Source organism: Coenobita brevimanus, chromosome 99, assembly GCF_032717465.1.
Source record: "Coenobita brevimanus isolate Jiangsu-jjx chromosome 99, ASM3271746v2, whole genome shotgun sequence".
Lineage (NCBI taxonomy): Eukaryota > Metazoa > Arthropoda > Malacostraca > Decapoda > Coenobitidae > Coenobita > Coenobita brevimanus.
This window is the reverse complement of record NC_137052.1, coordinates 21,248,520-21,271,661: the sequence shown is the minus strand read 5'-3', so window position 1 is coordinate 21,271,661 and position 23,142 is coordinate 21,248,520. Positions and strand designations below refer to the sequence as shown.

General features: G+C 43.4%; 1 protein-coding gene and 1 non-coding gene across 2 annotated transcripts in view; both read left to right on the top strand.

Moving 5' to 3' along the window:
- The first annotated feature begins 2,928 nt into the window (after window positions 1-2,928).
- Window positions 2,929-23,142, top strand: part of LOC145414377 (uncharacterized) — a 38,463-nt gene continuing 18,249 nt past the window's right edge. Inside the window, exons 1-4 of the mRNA XM_080283912.1 lie at window positions 2,929-3,117; window positions 7,343-7,495; window positions 12,524-12,692; window positions 19,361-19,845. Of these exons, the coding sequence (XP_080140038.1) occupies window positions 2,995-3,117; window positions 7,343-7,495; window positions 12,524-12,692; window positions 19,361-19,845 (930 nt within the window). The 5' untranslated portion in view covers window positions 2,929-2,994. The remainder of the gene's footprint in view (window positions 3,118-7,342; window positions 7,496-12,523; window positions 12,693-19,360; window positions 19,846-23,142) is intronic.
- LOC145414484 (5S ribosomal RNA) lies at window positions 12,166-12,284 on the top strand. Its single transcript, XR_013899903.1, has one exon. It is a non-coding gene; the product is annotated as a 5S ribosomal RNA (ribosomal RNA).

Genomic DNA, 23,142 nt, shown 5'->3' with positions numbered 1-23,142 from the left:
TGAGTGCATTCAAGTACTTGGGTAGTGTGATGAGTAAGGATGGAACTTTGGGGGATGAAGTAAATGAAAGGGTACAGCAGGGAAGGAAGGTTGTTGGTACACTGAAAGCAGTGATGAGAAATAGGGAGGTGAGTATGGAAGTTAAGAAGTCACTGCATGATGGTATTGTGATCCCTACCCTGACGTATGGAAGCGAGGCGTGGACCTTGCAAGAAGGGAACAAGTCAAGAGTGAGAGCAGTGGAAATGAGTTACTTGAGAGGAGCATGTGGAGTGACGTGGAGGGACAGGTTGACGAATGAAGAAGTGAAGGAACGTTGTGGGGTAGATGTGGATGTGGTTGAAAAGATTAGGAGAAATACACTGAGGTGGTTTGGACATGTGGAGAGGATGGAGAATGAAAGACTGACTAAGAGGGTGTATGTAGGTGAGGTGGAGGGAGGGAGAGGGAGGGGTAGACCGAGGATGAGTTGGAGGGATGGAGTTCAGAGGTATATGAGGGAGGGGGGGGTGAGTTGGGGGGAGGGGAGTCAAATGGTGGGTGACAGAGTGACTTGGAGGCGTTTTGTCTGCGGCCACCCTTTGCGGGATTAGGGCGTCGGGCTATAGATAGATAGATAGATAGCTTCTCTAGTACCTTGCTTACAACACTGGTCAGATACTGGTCTGTAGTTTGCTGCCTATTTCCTTTCTTGAATAGGGGAACAATGTTTGCTTTCTTCCAAATTTCTCATTGTTTACCTTGACCTAAGGATTCCTTAAATATTAAATATAGTGGTCTGCTACTTCTGCACATTCATGGAGCACCCAACCTGAAATTTCGTCAGAACCATTTGCTTTTCCTTTGTCTAATTCATTCAACTCTTCCTGTACCTCTTGTTCTGATAATTGTATATCTGGTAATATGTGTGGGCATGCATATTCCTTATCATCTCTCTCAAAATTACTTTCTTCCGTAAAAACTGATTCAAAATCCCCTGATCCATAATGGACTGTATTATATCTTAAGTTTGATTTTGCTTCGGATGTAGCTATAGAAAAGCTTCAGTTAGTCACTACTTTTATTTACAATGTCTTCCTCAAACTGCCTTTGAGCTTCTTTCCTTATCCTTGTATAATCATTTCTTGCCTGTTTATAAGTGTTATATGCCCTCTCACTATTGTGTCTTCTGTGTCTATTCCACAGCAAGTCTCTTGATTTTTTTACACGTGATTTTTTTTTCATTTTGTGTTAAACCACTTCTTTATCCTTATTTTGTTGTGCTGAGGGATATTATTTTGGACTCCTGTTACATGTAATTCACAGAATGTTCTATATGTAACATTTATATCTTGTTCTCTAAGCTCCTTTTCCCACTCTATTTCTATGAAGAACTTCTTTAGGTCATGGTAGTTGCCTTTTTTGTAGTTTATGCTCTTTTTGTAACTTTCATAACTGTTACCTATTTCATCTGCAATCCTGTAAGCTGAAATTTAATACTACATGGTCACTTTTGCTAAATGGAGGGTGATACATTGTGTTGTCGATTTCATCACCTTGCCATGTAAATAAATGATGTAGTAATGCTGGTTCTTTGAAAGCAGTGGTAAGAAACAGGGAAGTGAGCATGGAAGTGAAAAAGTTACTACATGACAGTATTGTGATACCAACTCTAACATACGGAAGTGAAGCTTGGACGTTGTTGGAAGGACACAAGTCAAGAGTGAGAGCAATGGAAATGAGTTATTTAAGAGGAGCCTGTGGAGTCACATGGAGAGACAGGCTGACGAATGAGGATATAAAGAAGCGTTGTGGTGTTGATGTGGATGTGATAGGAAGCATTATGAGGAACACACTGAGGTGGTTTGGCCATGTGGAGAGGATGGAGGGTGAAAGACTGACGAAGAGAGTGTATGGGAGTGAGGTGGAAGGGGGAAGAGGGAGGGGGAGGCCGAGGATGAGATGGAGGGATGGGGTGGAGAGGTATATGAGAGAGAGGGGTGTGAGTTGGGAGCAGGGCAGTGAAATGGCGGGGGACAGGGTGACTTGGAGGCAATTTGTTTGTGGCCACCCCAAACGGGATTGAGGTGTCTGGCAATAGATAGATAGATAGTAATGATGGATCATCAAGTATCCTTTATCAGGTGTTTTCCTTTATATATTGTGTTGTAGAAAACTCCTGCACAAGGTCAAGGTACTAGTGATCCCAAAACAGCTTTCATGGCTTCTTACATGTAGTGTACAGTATTATATTTGTACTGAAATCTCCGATTAATATAATTCTTTCAGATTTCTCTTCTGTTCTATGTAGTAATGCTCCTAAACTCTGAATTGTACTTTCTGCCAAGTCTTCATGTTGACATATTCGCCTCTTTCCCAGTTGTTTGTTCCCATCAGATGTGTCAGTATATGCGATCAGTCTACTTGTGGCGGTGTGTCTAGTTGTATTAATTTGCTTGTAGATTTTTCTTTAAAATTATAATTCCTCCTTTTTCTAAAATTCATGTCTCTTCTCCGAAAATTGTAATTCTCAAAGCATAGGGTGTCGTTTGTTATCTTTGAGAGTAATTTTGTTTCAGTTAGGCAAATAATATGAGGTTCCATTTTTTGGTATAGTGTGTGGGGTTTGCTTACTTTTCATTTTTCGCCATAACTGCTATAATTTGGTTTGGAAATAATTGCTATGCAATACATTGCTGAAAGGAGGTATTTCTTGACCATTAAACCATTTTGACATTGCGTGTTTTTCTGCCTGGCAGATTCGCAAATTAAATCCGGTTCATGAAATGAAGAAAGAAGACCATTTATACCAATGAAAAGTGAAGTTTAGTACTAAATTATAGTATTTTCAGTCAGGTAAAAATTCCATTTATTATTTGGCTTAAGGGAGAGGATTACTATAACAGTATCCAAGTGAACAATCAAGGCCGAGGCGGACTAAACAACACGGCAATGGAGTTACAGGCTACGGTAACATCTTTTTAATTAAAACCTAAATATCACCATTTAGGGATCATGGAGGACCCGTGTACTAACCAGCAGTTGACCACAACAGTGAGGATGACTTCACACGAACAATCCAACGATACATTCAGGCAAATTGGCAATCTCCTCTCCGGGTCTTGGGAGTTAACACAGGTGAGGGTTACATCAATTGTAAAATAGCATTGTCTTAGATGTTAAAATTAAAGTACTACTGTACCGGTAGGCTTAGTACATGTATTCATGTAAAGATCATTGGCAAACAGACGCTTTATTTGAGGCAGTAGAAGCACCTTACCAAATCATTTCATCTTCCTGATAGTCTGTTATATTTTTCTGATTATTTCTGGGTGATCTTACCTGGTTGTCTTACCTTGTGGGCTTCCTGGACCCTGAGCCTGCCCAAAGGAAGGGCCCAAGGAAGCCACTCGCTGCTGATGCGCCAGCCCACGGAAAATAGGAAATAAATAAGGGTAAATTTTTAGAAGTAACCAACGTTTTCTTTTATTATTATTTTTATGGTTTTCAATGCAAAATACTGTGTTTTAATTAGTTTTGACCTTCATTTTGGGGGGAAAATCCCCTTTTTGGAATTTTGAGTAAGATTTTCAAATGTGGGTTTATCCCCCAAAATCAAGATCAAGATTAATTAAAAACACACTATTTTGCATTAAACTAACCCAAACTAACCTAACCTAGGCTTAATCTAGTGCCTGACATAGACCAAATGCACACACCTGCACCAGGCAATATGGCGCAACATTCATCCGCTACTGAGCGACAGCCTAACCAAAGCCACTATATGACTACCCCCTACAAAATTTGCTCCCCCAACTCAAACTAGGCTTAAAAGGTAAGTCTTAGTTAGAATATTTCAGGGACGTAATATAATGAAAATTGGTAACGTTGGTTACTTATAAAGTTATACCGAAGTAACTACTTGCAGAAGAGTGCAGTGCAGGGAGGGGGCAGGGGCAGATAGCATTAGGGCAAGAGAGAAATAGCATCACAATAGTTAATGGCATTGGAACACGGAGTTGCCGAGATGGGAGGTGAGAGCTGCTGGGTCAACTTGTTTGATTTGTCAGGCATAATGGCAGAAGGGACCGTCCCAACCCAAGTGTTAACTAAACCTAACCTAACCTAGCTTAACTGTGCCTAATAATTTTATCGAACCTAACCTAACCAAACCAAGCATCCAGTTAGGAAGCTGGTAAAGGAAATCCACCGTTTAGTACGTTGAGTAAGATTCTTCCATGATGTAAATAAACAACCGTAGGTGTGGCTTAAGGAACATGATGATAAAAAAGTGGGAAATTCTTCAGCAGGAAAAGGTAATTTACCACCCAGAAAATAGTCAGAAAAATACAGAAAATGTACTGGAGCAATAAGGGTATGAATTAATTGGTAAGGTCCTTCTACTGCCTCAAAAAAAGCATACATTTGCTATTGATTTTGTTGATTTAAATAATCTTGCAGTTTTAGACATTTCAGCAGTCAGTCCAGGCACACCTGCTGCCATCCCCACCTGCATCCTGCCTATTGGCTCACTCATAGTAGCAGCATCAATCAAAGGCCAAGGGCCAAACACTGGTTCTGCTGGCTCCAAACCTTCCCTGTCCCAGTCAAACTCCTCATTCAACAACCAGTTATATTGGTCTCTCCATGTGTCTTAAATATCCCTGCTGTTCACCACTATCCTTCCTTCATCATTCTTCACACACCGCACACCTACAATATCTCGATTCTCCTTCTTCACCTGATTTGCCACCTTAAGTATCATATTTTTCCATTGCACATGATTTAGGTTATCAGGTAAAAGTCTCTGTGACTCAGACTTCACCCTGTATACCTCTAGCCTTATGCTTGGCAGCCAAGTATTCCTTTTTGTTACCACTCTTCTTCCTTTCCCAGGAAAGCTTTCTTTTCTCCTTAACTGCAGCATCTACACCCTCATCACACAACCAAGTTCTGGTTGAGCCTCTTGTCCAACCGCATACTCCATCAGGAACTCTGGAGAGGTTGTTCTTGGGGGCTCTGTACTGTTCATTAACTGCTCTGTCAATGGCGCCTTGTTCAGTCACCACTCTCCTCATCTTACAATAGAAAGCATCCCCTACTGGTACTGCTTGGTTTTCTAGCTTCCATATTTTCCTCCTAGGTGCATAAGCCCTCTTTTCCATCACTTGCTCTTTAAGTACCATGTCACATATCAATAATTTGTGCTGCTGCACACACTGCTTGCTTCCTATAACTTCAACATCCCTCACTAACCTCCTATCACCCCTTCAGATCAGGAAGTAATCTGTCTGACTGCTGTTTCTCGCAGACTCATATGTAATCAATCTACTCTCTCTTTTCCTAAAATGTGTGTTAGTTAGAATGAATATGGAAGATGTGCAGAATGCAGATTGGCCTGGGAGGAAGGTAGAGCCCCAGAGGATTGGAAGTCAGGTGTAGTTGTTCCTCTCTGTGGGGAAGAGGGGGAGGGGGAGGTGCGTTGTTATCATGGGGGCATTTGTCTTCTTAGTGTAGTGGGAAAGGTGTATGGTGGGATGCTTGTTGTCATAGTTGGGGAGGTGGCAGGGGTATGGTTGGAAGGGAGCAGGGAGGTTTAGGGAGGGGAGGGCATTGTGTGGATCAGGTGTTCATTCTTGGGTCTTTGATGGAGGGGTTCCTGGAGGGGGTGGGGGGAGGAATTGTGTACAACCTTCATGGGTTTGGACAAGTCATGTGGCAGGGTGGATAGATGGGGAGTATGGTAAGTATTAGGAGTGTTTGGAGTATATGGGAAGTTGTTGGATGCCGTGGGGAGTGTGTGTGGGAGGACTGGGGCTGCTGTGTGTGTGGATAGTGAGCTGGGTAAGTTTTTCTGTTTCAATGTTGGATTGGGACGGGGATGTGTCATGTCCCTGTGGTTGTTTGATCTGTGTGTGGATTGGGTTGTGGGGGAGGTACAGGGTGGAACAGTGGATGTTGAGGTGGCACTGGTTGGGGGAGGCAGTGTTTGGAGGTTCCCTGTGCTTTTGTTCGCAGATGGTGCTGTGTTGTTGGGTGGGGACAGGGGGGAGCTGCGGGGCTTGGCGGATGGGTTTGGGAGGGTGTGTGAGGGGCGGAGTCTTGGGGTGAGTGTGGGGAGGAGTGGGGTTGAGGTCTTCGAGAGAAGTGAAGACACTGAATGTAGTGAAGCTGGATGAGGAGGAAATGGAAAATTTGAGTGTGTTTAAGTACTTGGGTAGTGTGATGAGTAAGGATGGAAATTTGGAGGATGAAGTGCTTGAAAGGGTACAACAGGGAAGAAAGGTTGCTGGTTCTTTGAAAGCAGTGATAAGAAACAGGGAAGTGAGCATGGATGTAAAAAAGTCACGGCATCACAGTATTGTGATACTGACCCTAATGTATGGAAGTGAAGCTTGGACCTTTTTTGGAAGGACACAAGTTAAGAGTGAGAGCAGTGGAAATTAGTTATTTGAGAGGAGCATGTGGTGTTACATGGAGAGACAGACTGACAATTGTGGAAGTGAAGGAGCATTATGGTGTGGATGTGGTTGTGATAGGAAGCCTTAAGAGAAATACATTGAAATGGTTTGGCCATGTGGAGAGGATGGAGAGTGAGAGACCAATGAGGAGAGTGTATGTGAGTGAGGTGGTTGGGGGGAGAAGGAAGGCGAGTCTGAGGATGAGATGGAGGGATGGAGTGGAGAGGTATATGAGAGAGGAAGGCGTGTGAGCTGGGGACAGAACAGTGATATGGCGTTGGACAGGGTGACATGGAGGTGATTTGTTTGTGGCCACCCCTTGCAGGATTGAGGCATCTGGCAGTAGATAGAATAGGTAGATAGATCTGATTGGGTATGAAATGTTATTACTGTATTTACCTATAATTACCTGGTACTTACCAGAAAAAGTCATAATTTATAAAATACATGACACATTGCTAAGTTAGTGCTCAGTGACTAGGGGATTTATTTTGCTATGATTTCAAACACATTTGGCAATTCTGCACTTCCTGTACTTAGAGAAGTCTAGTGGGTCAAAACAAACACATGTGAGTTTGAAAAAGGCTACCCTTAAATCAGATTGTGGTGTGTGTGTAACCCCAGGGCAGCTCAGGAAGCCATGAAAATGGGAGAGGAGCGCAGCAGGTCTTCTCTCTGTTTGGAGGCGCAAATAACGCTGCCTTTTGCCCACCACAGAACACCGTTAGCGTCTACATGCATGCTCACATGAGCCAATTCATGCATGACCTTTATATTCCAGGGGTGAGACACCCAAGAACCTGGTTCTAGGGTTAATGTGCTGAATAAATCACCAAGGAATAAGGGTCATAAAAAAATAAAAATCCACTTAGAATTTAGTCTATAATGTTTATCGTTCACAGAGAATCTTCGAGAGCCTAAGTTACCGTGATGTATTGCGAGCACGGTCTGTGTGCAGAACCTGGGCAGATGTTGGGAACAAGATCCTGGAGCAGCGCCGCCGCCTCCACTACATCACCGGTCACTCCCTCAGCAGTCCCACCACACAGGGCAAGGTTGGGCACTTCACGTTACTGTATGGTTTCACTCACAACAAGAACTGGGTATGGTGCACTCAGGGACAAAAGTTTGCCAGATATTCCGACACTTCTCACATATGTCCTAGGTGATATTCCCAAGTTGAGAGAGGCTTGATATATTTCTATATTCATATATGATTGCCTTTGTTGTAAGTGTAACAAATATGCCCTAAGTGTGAAGTAGACATGGAACTTAATAACTCAGACTGTACCTTATGTTGTGACTGTGTGGCTAGAAAGTCTTATAGTGTCAAGTATATTTGATATGGGACCATATTTGAATTTTATCTGATTGCAAAGTAGTAGTATTTTTTCCAGATTGCTTGTGGTGAGTTCTTCTGTGGAACCCTTCATTAGGAATGAAGTCTTATGATATGCCTGGCATAAACCCACACTGCATCTCATCAATATTCTCTCTTTCTCTAATCATACCTTCTAGAACTCTCTCTGTTACCTTCATTATCTGATCTACTTTATGTCTCTATAATATCCTTTTTCTAGAGCATCACCCTTCCCCTTTTACACATTTACAATTACAGTACCTTCTTCAGCCAGTCATCTGGGACAACTCACTCATTTATAATCGTATTTATTAGGTCAGTGACTAACCTCACTCATTCCCGTATCTCCTGAGGCTTTCAACATTCCAACAGTTAACCCAGGCACACCTGCTGCCTTCCCCACCTGCATCATGCCTATTGCCCCGACCACAGTAGCAGCGTCAGTCAAAGCCCAAGGACCAAACACTGGATCAGCTGGCTCCAAACCTTTCCTGTCCTAGTCAAACTCCTCATTCAACAACTGGCTGTAATGCTCTTTCCATGTGTTTTTAATATCCCCACTGTTTACCACTACCCATCCTTAATCTTTCTTCACACACTGCTCACCTACGATATCCCTGTTTTCCCTCTTCACTTGATTTGCCACCTTAAATATCATGTTCTTCCATTCCACACAGTTTAGGTTATCAAGTAAAAGTGTGTGTGACTCAGATTTCACCCTGTAAATCTCTTTTCTAGCTTCACACTTGGCAGCCAAGTGTTCCTCTTTGTTACTACCCTTCTTCCATTCCTGGAAAAGCCTTCTTTTCTCCTTAACTGCAGCTTCTACACTGTCCTCCCACCACCAGGTTACTTTATGTCTTGGTGTGCCTCTTTTCATCCACATGCTGAATCAGTAACTTTCAAGAGGTTGTTCTTGAGGGCTTTGTGCTGCTCATTAACACTTTTGTGAACATCTCCCTGTTCAGCCACCACTCTCCTCCTGTACTTATATAAGGCATTCCTTTCTGCTTGGTTTTTCAGTTTCCATATTTTCCTACTAGATACATAGGGCCTCTTTTTCATTACCCATTCCATAAGCACCATGTCACATATCAGTAACTTGTGTTGTTGCACACACTTCTCGCTCCCTATACTTTAACATCCCACACTAGCCTCCAATCAGCCCTCCTGACCAGGAAATAGTCTATCTGGCTGCTGTTTCCCCCAGACTCGTATGTAATCAACCTACCCTCTCTCTTCCCAAAATGTGTGTTGCACAGAATCACGTTCATTGCCTCTCCAAACTTGAGTATATTTTCGCCTTCCTCATTGCTTGTACCATGCTGCTTCACCTACATGACCATTTAAGTCCCCTCCCAAAACTTCAATCTCATCTTCCCCTGTACCACTTACTTCCCGTAGTAAGTCATCCCAAAATCTGTCCTTCTCAGCCTCATACAAGCCTGCCTATGGAGCATACGCTGATATAAATGTAACCATTTTCTTACTGAACAGAATTTTCACTGCTAGTATCCTGTTACATAGACTCATAACATTCATGACATATTCCACCCATTTCTCCCCAACCAGCACACCCACACCGCCATAACCATCTGTCCTACCCTGCCAAAACAAGTTATAATAATAATCCCTCCCAGCAGTCTTTCTGGCTGATCCACCTCTACACTGGACTTTTTGCACACATCTCACATCCACCCACCTCCTACTCAATGTCTCAGTGACTTCCCCTGCTCTACCTCTTAAACTTCCCACATTCCACAGTGCCACTCTGATCCCCCTGGGTAATTTAGTGTCCTTAGGCTTGCTTTGAATTTCATTCCTTAACTTAGTCATAATTAGTAAAAGTAATCAAGGGGAGAGACATGCCACTGGCCCACCCACTGCACAGTCCCAAGTCCAGGCAATGGATCTGGGACCCCTAACCCACCAGCCTTACCATTGGCAGTAGTAGTGGCCTCGGGGCACCCTGCCGGGACAGCCACAGGGGCACCCTCCAAGCATGCCTTGGCACTGTAACTGCCCTGCCATTATACACCCATTGATAAGGCAGCCTCCTGGGGCTCTACTCCCTGGTTCAGCCCCCTCTCTATTGAGCTGAAGCAGCAGCCTGGGAACTGCAATGCCTTATATCCTCTAGCACAGGTTTGAGCCCCATCTCACCCCAGCCCCTCGATCTGTGGTGGCGGAGCCCTCATCAGGGGCGCACCCAGGAATTTTCTAAGGAGGGGACCCGTAGTGAGGTGAGGTCAGGTAATCTGATAATTACGGGGATGTCACATACAGGTTTAGAGTCAGGGAGATGCTGGCTCATGTGTTACTCTTTGTTTGTACTTGCCAGTTTTTCATGCTTTACTGTTATTGAAATAAATATACTGTATATAAATTTTTAAAGGAACCAGAGAGCTAAGGGGGGATCCGGGCCCTCATCACGCCTCCCCTCAAAAGGTCTGCCACTAGGTAGTGGAGGCAAAGTTTTCTGGCTGCATGCCTTGCTGGCATCAACCCCTGTGACATAGTGGGGTATGTTGTGTGATATGTTAAGCGCATGTGGCATAGTGTATGAGCTAGTTAGGGGAAGTGTTTGGGAGAGCATGCTGGTCTGCTCTCCATGTTAGTGTCACACTGAAAAGGTCAGCAGAAGAGTATGGTTAGGTAGCTAGTGAAACAGGAGCTCGAGCTCTCCCCATCACCAGCATTCCCATTCTCCTCAGGAGTACCATTCTGATCGGCTGGTGCTACAAGCTCTTCCCTGTGTGTAAAAAACGGAATCGAAAGGTTGAATGTATAGAAGAGTAACGTTATGGTGTTTGAGAGAAATGAAATCACTGAATGTAAAGTGAGGTTGGATGGTGAGGCATTGGGAAATGTGAGTGCATTTAAGTACTTGTGTAGTGTGATAAGTAATGATGGAAGTTTCGAGGATGAAGTGCTTGAAAGGGTACAGTGGGGAAGAAAGGTTGCTCATTCTTTGAAAGCAGTGATAAGAAATAGGGAAATGAGCTTGGAAGTAAAAAAGTTCATTTTTGTTTTGTTTTTGTTTTTAAAGGCTCCAACATGCTTGCATGCGTCGGCCTTGGTCACCTAATGGTGGCTGTCCACGCTGCACAATCCATTGCAGCCTTCCTTTTCAGTCCCCTAACCCTGAGGTCACACTTAATGACCTTGTCCCATGTCTTTCTCGGTCTACCCCTCATAACCCCACCCCCAGTATTAACACTTCTCACCTTCCTCACCCAATTATCATCCCCCATCCTCTCCACATGTCCAAACCATCTCAATCTACCTCTCCTCATCACAACACCAATACACTCCAGTCCTATCTTGCTTCTCAACTCTTCCATCGTAAACCCAGCCCCCCCAGACCTTGCACGCAGGGACGCACAACACATCCACCTAATCATTGTCATTTCTGTACGTCTGAGCTGGCGAATATTCTCCTCCTTTACTGCCCAGGTCTCACTACCATACAGCATTACACTCCTAACACATGCTGCATACAAAGACCCCTTCGCACATAGGGAGAGCCCTCTCAATGTCAGAAGAGGCAAGAGCTCCCTGAACTTCTTCCAACCACTTCTCACCCTAGCCACAGAGCTAGCTCCAGTTGTTGTATGATATTACAGTATTGTGATACCGGCTCTAACATACGGAAGTGAAGCTTGGACCATGTTGAAAGGACTCAAGTCAAGAGTAAGAGCAGTGGAAATGAGTTATTTAAGAGGAGCATGTGGAGTTGCATGGAGAGACAGACTGACAAATGAGGAAGTGAAGGAGCTTTGTGGTGTGGATGTGGAAGTGAAAGAAAGCATTATGAGAAATACATTGAGGTGATTTGGCCATGTGGAGAGGATGGAGAGCAGGAGACTAATGAGGAGAGTGTATGTAAGTGAGGTGGAGAAGGGAAGCGGGAGGGGGAGGCTGAGGATGAGATGGAGGGATGGAGTGGAGAGGTATATGAGAGAGGGGGTGTGAGCTGGGGGCAGGGCAGTGAAATGATGAGGGACAGGTTGATATGGAAGTGATTTGTTTGTGGCCATCCCTTACGGGATTAAGACGTCTGGCAGTAGATAGATAGGTAGAGATATTACATACTGTTTTGAAAGGGTTTTAGTGTTTGCTGGTGACTAGTCAGGTGGAGGTATGGTGGTAGGGGGTAACTTTGCTGAGAGGTTAGACTCGTAGGTAGTTTTTGCCATAAGTTATGTTACTTATAATTCACAGAATTTGTAAGTCATGGTAGACTAAAATAACCACAAATTACCTGAGTTGACTATAATACTAGAGAAGTGTGTGGGATGTGAGGCCACTTTATGTAGCAGCCAGGACTGCATCACCCTACTGTATATATTCTCCTTTAAGTTGAATAACGGCCATATCACGTTGAGTACACCGCTTCCCGTCCAATCAGCGAAGTTAAGCAACGTTGGGTCTGGTTAGTACTTGGATGGGTGACCGCCTGGGAACACCAGATGCTGTTGGCATCCCTACGTGTCAAGTGGGGTTGGTGGAGGATTAGTGCCCCTCCCTGTAAAACAATTAACTCTAAGCCCTTGGCCACCCCATGTGGGATACATGGCGTCTGGCAATGGATGGATGGATGGAAGTTGAATAAAATAGTTTTGAGGTAGCAAGAATATAGCAGTAGAGTATGTGTTCCGATTCATGAGGTTAAGTACGTCCATTGTCTGGGAATTGTTAATCATATTTTTTTTTTTTCCAGTTTGCTTTTGGTGAGGCGTCCCCTGGCACTCTACTGGAGGACTTCTTTGAGCAGATTGTGAGCAAACCGCGGTACTGCTTGGCCTTCTGCAGCTGTGACTGGTTTACACATAATGACTGGGTTTTGTATGCTAGTAACTCCAACTCCAGTAATAGTGACGCTAGCAAAGGTATGGCTTTTCTTTGAGTTGTTGTTTGATAATTCACATACATTTTGAAGCAAAGGTACAGCTCTTCTTTGAGTTGTCGTTTGATAATTCACATACGATTTGAATGGGTGGTTTCTGTATGCCCTTGCTGTAACTTCAACTCCGATAATACAGACTTTGGCAATGGAATATCTCTACTTGGAGGTAGTCTGATATTTTATTTTATGTACAACAGATTATTCTGTTGCCAGACGCCTTCATCCCGTTGGGGTGGGGAGAAACAAATCACCTCCATGTCACCCTGTTCCCTGCCATTTCACTGTCTTCCCCCCTCCCCCTCCCACACCCCGTCTCTCATATACCTTTCCATTCCATCCCTCCATCTCATCCTCGGCCTTCCACTCCTTCTTCCCCCCTCCACCTTACATACACTCTCCCCACTAGTCTCTCGCCCTCCATCCTCTCCACATGGCCAAACTTCTTCATTATATTTCTCCTAATTCCTTCTGTCACATCTGCATCCACAGCAAAATGCTCCTTCACCTCCTAATTTGTCAGTCTGTCTCTCCATGTAACTCCACCCTCTCCTCTCAAATAACTCATTTCCACTGCTCTCACTCTTGACTGGTGTCTTTCTAACAAGGTCCAACAGATTTTTCCTCTCATTGAATTTAGTTGGATGAGTGAATGTGAATCTGTGTGTGGGACATGTTTTTGACCAGTCAGGTGTAGGTGTTAATGAAGAGGTGTCAGAAAGCCTTCTTAGGAAACAAGAATGTGATCTCATCTCATGCAGCAGCCAAACAGACAGATTCCCTTCTTACAGAGAACAAACCAAAACAGTAGAATCCTATTAATTTAGCATATTATACTTCAGATTGTGTTTCAGTCAATAATTTTTTACTGAAATTCAGTTATGGAAGAAAATATTGGTGACACCTTCGTTTCGTTTCGTTTTTAAAGGCTCCAACATGCTTGCATGTGTTGGCCTTGGTCACCTAATGGCGGCTCTCCACGCTGCACGATCCATTGCAGCCTCCCTGTTCAGTCCCTTAACCCTAAGGTCACACTTAATGACCTCGTCCCATGTGTTTCTCGGTCTACCCCTCATAACCCCACCCCCAATATTAACACTTCTCACCTTCCTCACCCAATTATCATCCCCCATCCTCTCCACATGTCCAAACCACCTCAATCTACCTCTCCTCATCACAACACCAATACACTCCAGTCCCATCCTACCTCTCAACTCTTCCATTGTAAACCCAGCCCCTCCAGGCCTTGGACGCAGGGACGCACTGCACATCCACCTAATCATTGTCTTTTCTGTACGTCTGAGCCGGCGAATATCTTCCTCCTTCACTGCCCAGGTCTCACTGCCATACAGCATTACACTCCTAACACATGCTGCATACAAAGACCCCTTAGCACATAGGGAGAGCCCTCTCAATGTCAGAAGAGGCAAGAGCTCCCTGAACTTCTTCCAACCACTTCTCACCCTACCCACAGAGCTAGCTCCAGCCCCACCTCCAGCACACAACATGTCTCCCAAATAAAAAAACTCTTCCACACACTCAAGAGATTCACCAGCAAGTTCAATCCTTTCACGTCTGACAATCTCCACCTGCTCACCCCGGCACGCCATACACATAAAATCAGCATTATCTCGCAGTTTACCTCTGATACCACTACATCTCTTATGCACCCATTTATCACACACACCACACAAGATGGAATTACTTCCCACGCCCTTGTGGCAAACTGCACTTGGCCACTCTCCCTCGTCTTTGACAGTACCGCCACCAACCCTAGATATCATCACTTTTGTTTTATCTGCATTTACCCTTAAGAGACAGCAAAAGATCAACTTGGGTGAGAGAGCAGACTAAAGTCAAAGATATTATAGAAGTTATAAAAGAACAGAAATGGAGGTGGGCAGGCCATATAGAAAGAATAAGGGATAACCGATGGAGCAAGAGGCTGACAGACTGGACACCAAGAGATTGTAAGCGTAGCAGAAAAAGGCCAGACAGGAGATGGAGAGATGAGATAGAGAAATTTGCAGGGAAAATGTGGCAAAGATTGGCTCAGTCAAGGAGTTCGTGGAAAAGGTTGGGGGAGGCCTTTGTTCAGCAGTGGACTAGTTATGGCTGATGATGATGATATATATATATATATATATATATATATACAGTATATTATGTGTGTGTGTGTGTGTATATATAATGCCACTCAGGGATGAGTGAGGCTGGTCACTCTCATCTTAAATGCCAGGACCAACTTGCCTAGCCCCGGGCTCCTTCGCTGCTCATGGGGCAACGTAGGATTAGATGATGGATGATGATGGATATATATATATATATATATATATATATATATACAGTACATGTTATGGAGTTACATATATGTCCAAACACTTTTAAAGATAAGAATGTGCATAAATCAGGAAAATATCCTTCCTCCCGAATAATTTCATCAGATTCCTCCACGAACGCCTCAACTGCCTTCATGTCGGCACTAGCAGCCTCACCACTCTCCTTGACATTATAGAAGGAAAAATGGTTTTTAAACCATGTAAACCAGCCATGACTACTAGCATTGAACTGCACATCTCAATCAGGGCCTGCACATTCCTTTAGCATCGCAATAAGAAACAGGCTGTAGGCTTGGGTTTAAGATAAAATAAGTGCATCCCTGGTAGCAGGCTGTCATATAGTGTGATGTACATATTTTCACAGTGCAAAGAAACTCTAAACAGTAACATGCAACGATGAACAGTACATTGATAAATCAATTCCATAGCTGTTTATTATAGCTGTATCCATCCATCCATCCATTATCCAATCCTATGCCTCCCCATGAGGAGCATAGGAGCCCAGGGCTAGGCATGTTGGTTCTGACATTTAAGATGAGAGTGACCTGCCTCACTCATTCCTAAGTGGCATTATGTGAGCAATAAACTCCAACCACCCCGTGGATATAAACCTTCACCGGCTCAGTGCGATTGGAGCACCATAATTACCCACTAAACCACCAGGCACCATAATTTGGTTTTATGGCTACCACCCAGCATAGTAAATGGTTTCCTGGTGTACAGGAAACTATTTGGCTTGTCACTCAGTGTAGAGTCACCCATAGGCAGAAAGAAGAGGAAAGAATGAAGGAAAGAAAGGCTGAAGAGGAAGGAAGGAAAAGAGGAAAGGGCAGACACCCAAAGCAGCACAACATCGAATGTTTTAAAGTATTATAAATTTGGTACAGGTATTCATTACCATTAGTCATACTGCTGGCAGCGCAGTTGGTTTGTTATGTAAGCAAGCCTCGAAAACTCTTTCTGGCTTCCTGCATACGACTCTGACCACCATCAGATGCAATGCAGAAGTACCTGTGAAGCCTCTATGGGGCCTTCGTCATAAGTAGGATGGTCGTAAGTCGAGGACTGGCTTTTTACTAATACAGTGAAAGCTCAATTATCTGTGTTTGAAACATCTGGTTTTTGACATATCCAGGCCACGACTGAATGATACAGTGGTACAGTAATATGTAAAGTTATCTATATGATAGCTGCCAGTGAAACAGCGAGTGAGCCAAGGTTAAGCAGGGGTGAGTCTACCCCTTACCCACGCCTCCTGATCACAACCCATTCACATGGGTGGTAGGGTGGAGTTTGGTGAGACGCTTAATAAGGAAGGGAAGCCAGCACAAGAGAGATGCTCTTGTTTGCTCATTCCTTTTTTCGGTCTTTTGTGTGTCTATGTGTGTGTGTGTGTGTTTTTTTATGTAAGAAAGAAGGAACCAAAGGCCAGGAGCCCGCAAACCGTTCCTTCAAGAAAAAAAACAAAAACAATACAAAAGAGAGCCATATTCAAGATCCGTTCATTTTGAGATTCCTGGACACACTGCGTTTGAAAAACTGGAGATAATAGGAAGTAGGAAATACAGACAGAGGGAGACAGTTCCAGAGTTGATCTGTTGCATAAATGAAGAACTGAGAGTAACATTTAACTCTTGCATCAGAGTTGGACAGAGAAGGGATGAGAGTTTGTTGCTAGATAGGTGTTATGCACCTGTCGTAGTGGTGGGGGGATGCAAGCAGACAGTTCAGAGAAGCAGTGACCATTGAAGTAGTGATAGAAAAGAGATAAAGATGCAACAGTGTGGCGAAGAGACAGAGGTTGAAGGGAGCCAGTAAGAGGAGGAGAGTTGATGAGACAAAAAGCCTTTGACTCCACCTTATTGAGAAGAGCTGTATGCGAGGAGCCTTCCCACACATGAAAGTTGTACTCTACACAGGGGCGAATAAAACCCGTGTATAAAGTCAACAACTGTGCAGGGGCAAAGAAGGTACGGAGTCGCTTTAGCACACCTAATCTCTTTGAAGCAGATTTTACAAGAGATGCAATATGTTCTTTCAAAGATAAGTCCCGAGTGAATGAAACCCGAAGCATATTCAGGGATGATGATGATGTGTGTGTGTGTGTGTGTGGGTGTGTGTGGGTGGGTGGGTGAGTGGGTGGGTGTGAGAAAGAGAGAGTATTGATACAAACAATAATATATTCCGTTAATAAATCAGTCTAACAGTACTTGTGTTTTGTTTTCACTTGATTAATCGTGATTTTGGACTGTTTGGTCACCGCTTCACACCATATAGCCCACCATATAATTGGGGTATTTCTGTTTTTCTGTATATTATGCATGTCTGTTATGTTTGTATTTTTTAATTCATTTATTTTTTTGCAAATGTGACAATTTTTTTGTTATTCTTACTGCAGCCAGATGGTTTTATTCAGCTTAGGAAGCATCTCCTTTGTTCAGGGAAATAATTTGGTAAGTCCGTTTTTCATCATCATCATGAAAAAACACCATCTAATCCTCCGTTGCCCCGTGAGGAGTGTAGGAGCCTGGGGCTAGGCAAGTTGGTCCTGACATTTAAGATGAGTGACCAGCCTCACTCATCCCTGAGTGGCATTATGTGAGCAGTAAATCCCAACCACCCCTTGGATATAAACCTGCACCGGCTCAGTCCAATTGGAGCGCCTTAATTACCCACTAAACCACCAGGCACCATAATTTGGTTATATGGCTACCACCCACCGTAGTAAATGGTTTCCTGGTGTACAGGAAACCATTGGCTTGTCACTCAGTGTCAAGTCACCTGTAGACAAAAGGAAGAGGAAAGAATGAAGAAAAGAAAGACAGAAGTGGAAGGAAGGAAAGAAGGAAGGAAGAGAGGAAAGGGCAGGAACCCAAGACCAGCACTACATCAAGTAAGTGGATGGTGAGTGCCCTCACGTACCACAAAAGTCTAAGGTGAATAAAATCATCTTGAGATAGCAAAAATGAAATATAAAATTTAGTCCTGGTGTAGGTGGTGGTGACCATCATCCACTCACTTGTTGTAGTGCTACCCACTTCTTCCATCACCTCTATCATTCTTTTTATGTGTCTGCCCTCCTCTCTTCCTAGTTCTAGCTTTCCTGTCACTTTTTATTACTCTTCTTTCTTTTTCTGGTGGTTTTATATTGATTGACAAGCGAAATGGTTTCCTGTAAACCAGGAAACCATTTACAAAGCTGGGTGGCAACCATATAACCAACCCATACTTGTTCCCTATGTGTCAGCAAGTGGGTTTGGTGGAGGGTTAGTGCCCCTTCCCACAAAATGGTTACAGTAAAACCATGATATAACAGACTTCAGTATACTGGAATTTGCTTTTATTGGACTCGAGGATCCAACCAGACCTAATTCTATGGACTAAATTCTTATATATCTGGAAAAGTCCAGTAAAGCCAGAAGCGGTCTGAACTGCCTGACTTCAGTTATAACTTTTATTGATAAGTGTATAGTACTGTATAGTGTATATTAAGTTTCAAAATTAAGTTCTGATTATGTGCCTTAAAGTACATTACAGTACAGTACCAATTTAGTACCATATAAGTGCCTTTAAGTTAAGTAAGTGCATCACCTACTTCTCCAGTACAACCATTTCCACTGTACAGATTCCACTAATGGACCACTTCAGCTGAGTTTACCACAATAAGGTAAATAAAAGATATCTTTATCATTGTACAGTACAGTATTATATATATTATACCATCCATATAACCAAATTATGGCATCTGGTGGTTTTGTGGGCAATTAAGGCTCACTATTTGGATTGAGCTGGTGCAGGTTTATATCCAAGGGGTAGTTGGGGTTTATTGCTCACACAATGCCACTCAGGGATGAGTGAGTGATGCTGGTCACTCTCATCTTAAATGTCAGGACCAACTTGCCTAGCCCCGGGCTCCTCCGCTCCTCATGGGGCAACACTGGATTAGATGATGATGGTGATCAAGTTAATACAATTTGAGTATTGTAGTGAGTGTACAGTATAATACAATACAGTAAGTAAAGTACTGCAATGGTACTGAAAACAGTTGGTGACGCCATGGTGAAAAACCGTTGGTGCGATCCAGACTAATGAATGATATACTGCATTGAAAAAATTCCAGGTTAGCAGGGGGAAGTTCAGATGTCGCTTTTATCACACTTTTGCTTTTTCGGACTGGCTTGGGCCCCAATTAGTCCGTTATAGTGAGGTTGTACTGTCATTCAAAGACAAACGGCCACCCCTTATGGGATTATGGCGTCTGGCAATAGATAGATAGGTAGATTGAAGGAGTTAATGGTATGGTGTATACTGGCAGGTAATGTGACACTCTCGCACTACCTACATGACTCCCTGCCAGCGTCATGTGAGTTGGGCATTGTGTGTGCATCAGGGGTGGTGGGCACAGTGGAGAGCCGCTTCACTAGCTGGTTACAATCTGCCCGCCACGTCAACCAGGAAATACTGTCTTTCCTTTGTGAAGATGGAGAAAAGGAAGGAGGGAGGAAACCAAGCAGATTGCGTGGGAGCTCTGGTAATAGTAGGCCCTGTGATGGTGCAGTCAGAAACGCACACCCCATGGATGACAGTGATGGCACATCCAGACCTGACCAGCTGCGGAATACCACATCCAGTGACACTGATGGAACTTTACCGCAGTCAAGTGTAGGCTACAGCATTGAGATAGAGCGTGTCACCTTTCCTCGCCAGGGTGATGCTGTGTCGCTTCTCCTGGTTCCTCATCACCCTGGGTTCAGTTTGAAATTCTTCAACCTCTGTGATGAGAAGCTGCTCGAGGATTTTGTAAGTTTGAACTTGGCAATTAATGATGTCATCATCATCATCATCATCATCATCATCATCTTCATTTTCATTTTTCTTTATCTTCATCATCATCATGGTCATTATGACCATCATAATCCATCTTGCATTGGCATGAGATGTTGTGACCTTACTACCCACCACTTGTATTGCAATCAACCTCATACGGTAGCTCTTGTGTCATTAAAGGCATTAATCACTTGTAGCTTCTTTAAAATGAATATACAGTAATCCCCGTACTATCTGGACGCCCACTTTCCGGACACCCCACTTACCGGACATTGTGGGCTTGAACCTTCGGAACCCAAAAATGGCCAAAAAAAGAAAAAAATCCCCCCAAATTTGAATTTTTTTCCCACCCATAATTTGAAATTGCCACGCGGCACTGAACAGCTGTTTACACCACGGCCCCTTCACCCCTTCCTTCCTCCCCCCTCCCCCCTCCCCTGTCAGGATTGACGTTTAGTATTTTTCATTACCAAATGTGGGCCAGTTTGGTAATGAAAACTTCGTTTGGTAATGAATCAGAATAATGCATTACCAAATGGATTTTTCACACGTATGAGGATACACAGGATGGAGATGGTGGATTGTTTGCTCTCTCTCATTAATATGCTAGCCTACATAGTGTGGAAATAATAAACATGCTGTTAATTATAAGAAGAGTGATTACATATATTTCCACTTGTATATATAATTAGTGAAGAATAAATGCTAGCTTTACGAATTTGGTAATGAAAAGTTAAATTTGGTAATGAAAACTGAGGAGTTTGGTAATGTGGCCGTTGCGATCTGGCAACTCTGTTTCCCCATCACCAACAATTACTGCCTAACTTCGATTGTAAGTAGATGCTTATCGCAGTGGAAGCCACACGTGCTCGTTTTTTGTGAATAAACAGTGAATAAACTGCAATACCTCGCCACTAGACCACACAGGAATTTACAGTGTTGTGCAGTGTTAAGAAATTAGAATTTAGAATGCAAAAGATTAACTGTGGAGTGCAAATTGTCGGTTGAAACTGGCGTGATGCAGTTAAGAACAGAATGTGCAGTGTTAAACAATTATAACTCACAGTGCAAAGAATTTAGTGCAGCACAACACTGGATTACTGTACGTGCTTCAAGAGCGTTTTCACTGCTGCCCAAGCCACAGACGTGCTGTAAGTACCCTGGCTGAGGCACAGTCACTTCTAATTCCTCATACTTTGTTTCCTTTTCATTTATTTCATGCTCTGTGTCCATTATTGGTGTGAGTAGGGTCTTAAATAGGTTTAAATAGGTGCTATGCATGTCTGGTAGGGAGTTATTTAAGTGGCTTTCAAAGTTAGGCTGGGTTAACCGGTCCAGGAGCCAGTGGCCCACTTTCCAGACGGGACCACTTTCCGGACATGCCTCTGGCTCTATTACGTCAGATAGTAGAGGGATTACTGTACAAATAAAAGAACTAAGGGAATTGTGGTATTTTGATTTAGATTAATGTATATAATTCTGTAAAGTTCTGGTATTAGCAGTGCAAATATTTCTTTCATGTTACAGAAATAATATTAGATTTGTAAGTAATGGCCAAATTTAACAATGAATTTCTGAGAAAGACAACGATATGTTGTGTATACTTTCAAATTCCGTGCAGTACATGATACTGAAGATTAAAAGACAGAAAGAGAGAGACAGAAATGAAAAGAAAGAAATTGGATATATTTTTAAAATTGAACTATAACTGCTCACAGTGCTTGTACCATTGGATGTAAACATTAAGCCTAAGTCATGCCATTGATGGAACACCACTTGCACTGGGTGTGTGTGTGTGTTGTGTTCAGTTAACAGCCTGAATAGCAGGTTCCTCCCTGTCTGCCACAGCAGCTAGACAGGAGACTACAGTTAAGGTGTTGTTTTTTTTGTCGTGTACATTCTACTTGAAGTAATATAAAATTAAGGTGAAAGTATTCCTTATGGTATGTTTTAGTCAGAGCTGGGCACCGCAATCTAAAATTCAACTCCATAATCACAAGTTCGCAACCTCTGACCTTTACCTTCCTCTACCACAGTTCTGCAGTAAACTTGTAGTATGCAGTTCCGCTACCACAGTACTGCAACCACAATCCAGTTTCACAATTTTCATTAGCAAGTGCACAAACAAGGGGTAAATGGATTGGTAATGTAGTGAATTATTGTATATGTAATCTATTTGTGATATTAATTTCCCTAGTGGGAGAGGGTAGTGTTTTGAAACTCCCTGTACTGTTGTTTGCAGATGATACTGTGTTGTTGAGTGAAGACGAAGGGGAGCTGCAAGGCTTGGTGGATGAGTTTGGGAGAGTGTGTAAGAAACGGAATCTGAAGGTGAATGTAGGGAAGAGTAAAGTGATGGTCTTTGAGAGAGGTGAAGTCAGTGAATGTACAGTGAGGTTGGATGGTGAGGAATTGGAAAATGTGAGTACGTTTAAGTACTTGGGTAGTGTGATGAGTAAGGATGGAGGTTTGGAGGGTGAAGTGCTTGAAAGGGTACAGTAGGGAAGAAAGGTTGCTGGTTCTTTGAAAGCAGTGGTAAGAAACGGAAGTGAGCATGGAAGTGAAAAAGTTACTATATGACAGTATTGTGATAACAACTCTAACGTATGGAAGTGACGCTTGGACGTTGTTGGAAGGACACAAGTCAAGAGTGAGAGCAGTGGAAATGAGTTATTTAAGAGGAGCCTGTGGAGTCACATGGAGAGACAGGCTGACAAATGAGGATATAAAGGAGCGTTGTGGTGTGGATGTGGATGTGATAGGAAGCGTTATGAGGAACACACTGAGGTGATTTGGCCATGTGGAGCGGATGGAGGGTGAAAGACTGACAAAGAGAGTGTATGTGAGTGAGGTGGAGGGGGGAAGAGGGAGGGGGAGGCCGAGGATGAGATGGAGGGATGGGGTGGAGAGGTATATGAGAGAGAGGGGTGTGAGTTGGGAGCAGGTCAGTGAAATGGCGAGGGACAGGGCGACTTGGATGCGATTTGTTTGTGGCCACCCCAAACGGGATTGAGGCGTCTGGCAATAGATAGATAGATAGACACCCAGTCACTGTGACCCTCACTACTCATTAGTGACTCCATTCATAACTTCACTCGGACCACTTGTCAGAGTCCTCAGTGACTCAGAAGTTCACACTTGGGATACTTGACACTTCTTCACACCCACACGTCACGGTCAGTTTGAGTTATCCGAGAATGCTAACACCTCCCTCTTGAGCAGTTCCTTTTCATGAACACCAATTGCTTGAAGTTCTCCGAGGTCAGACTT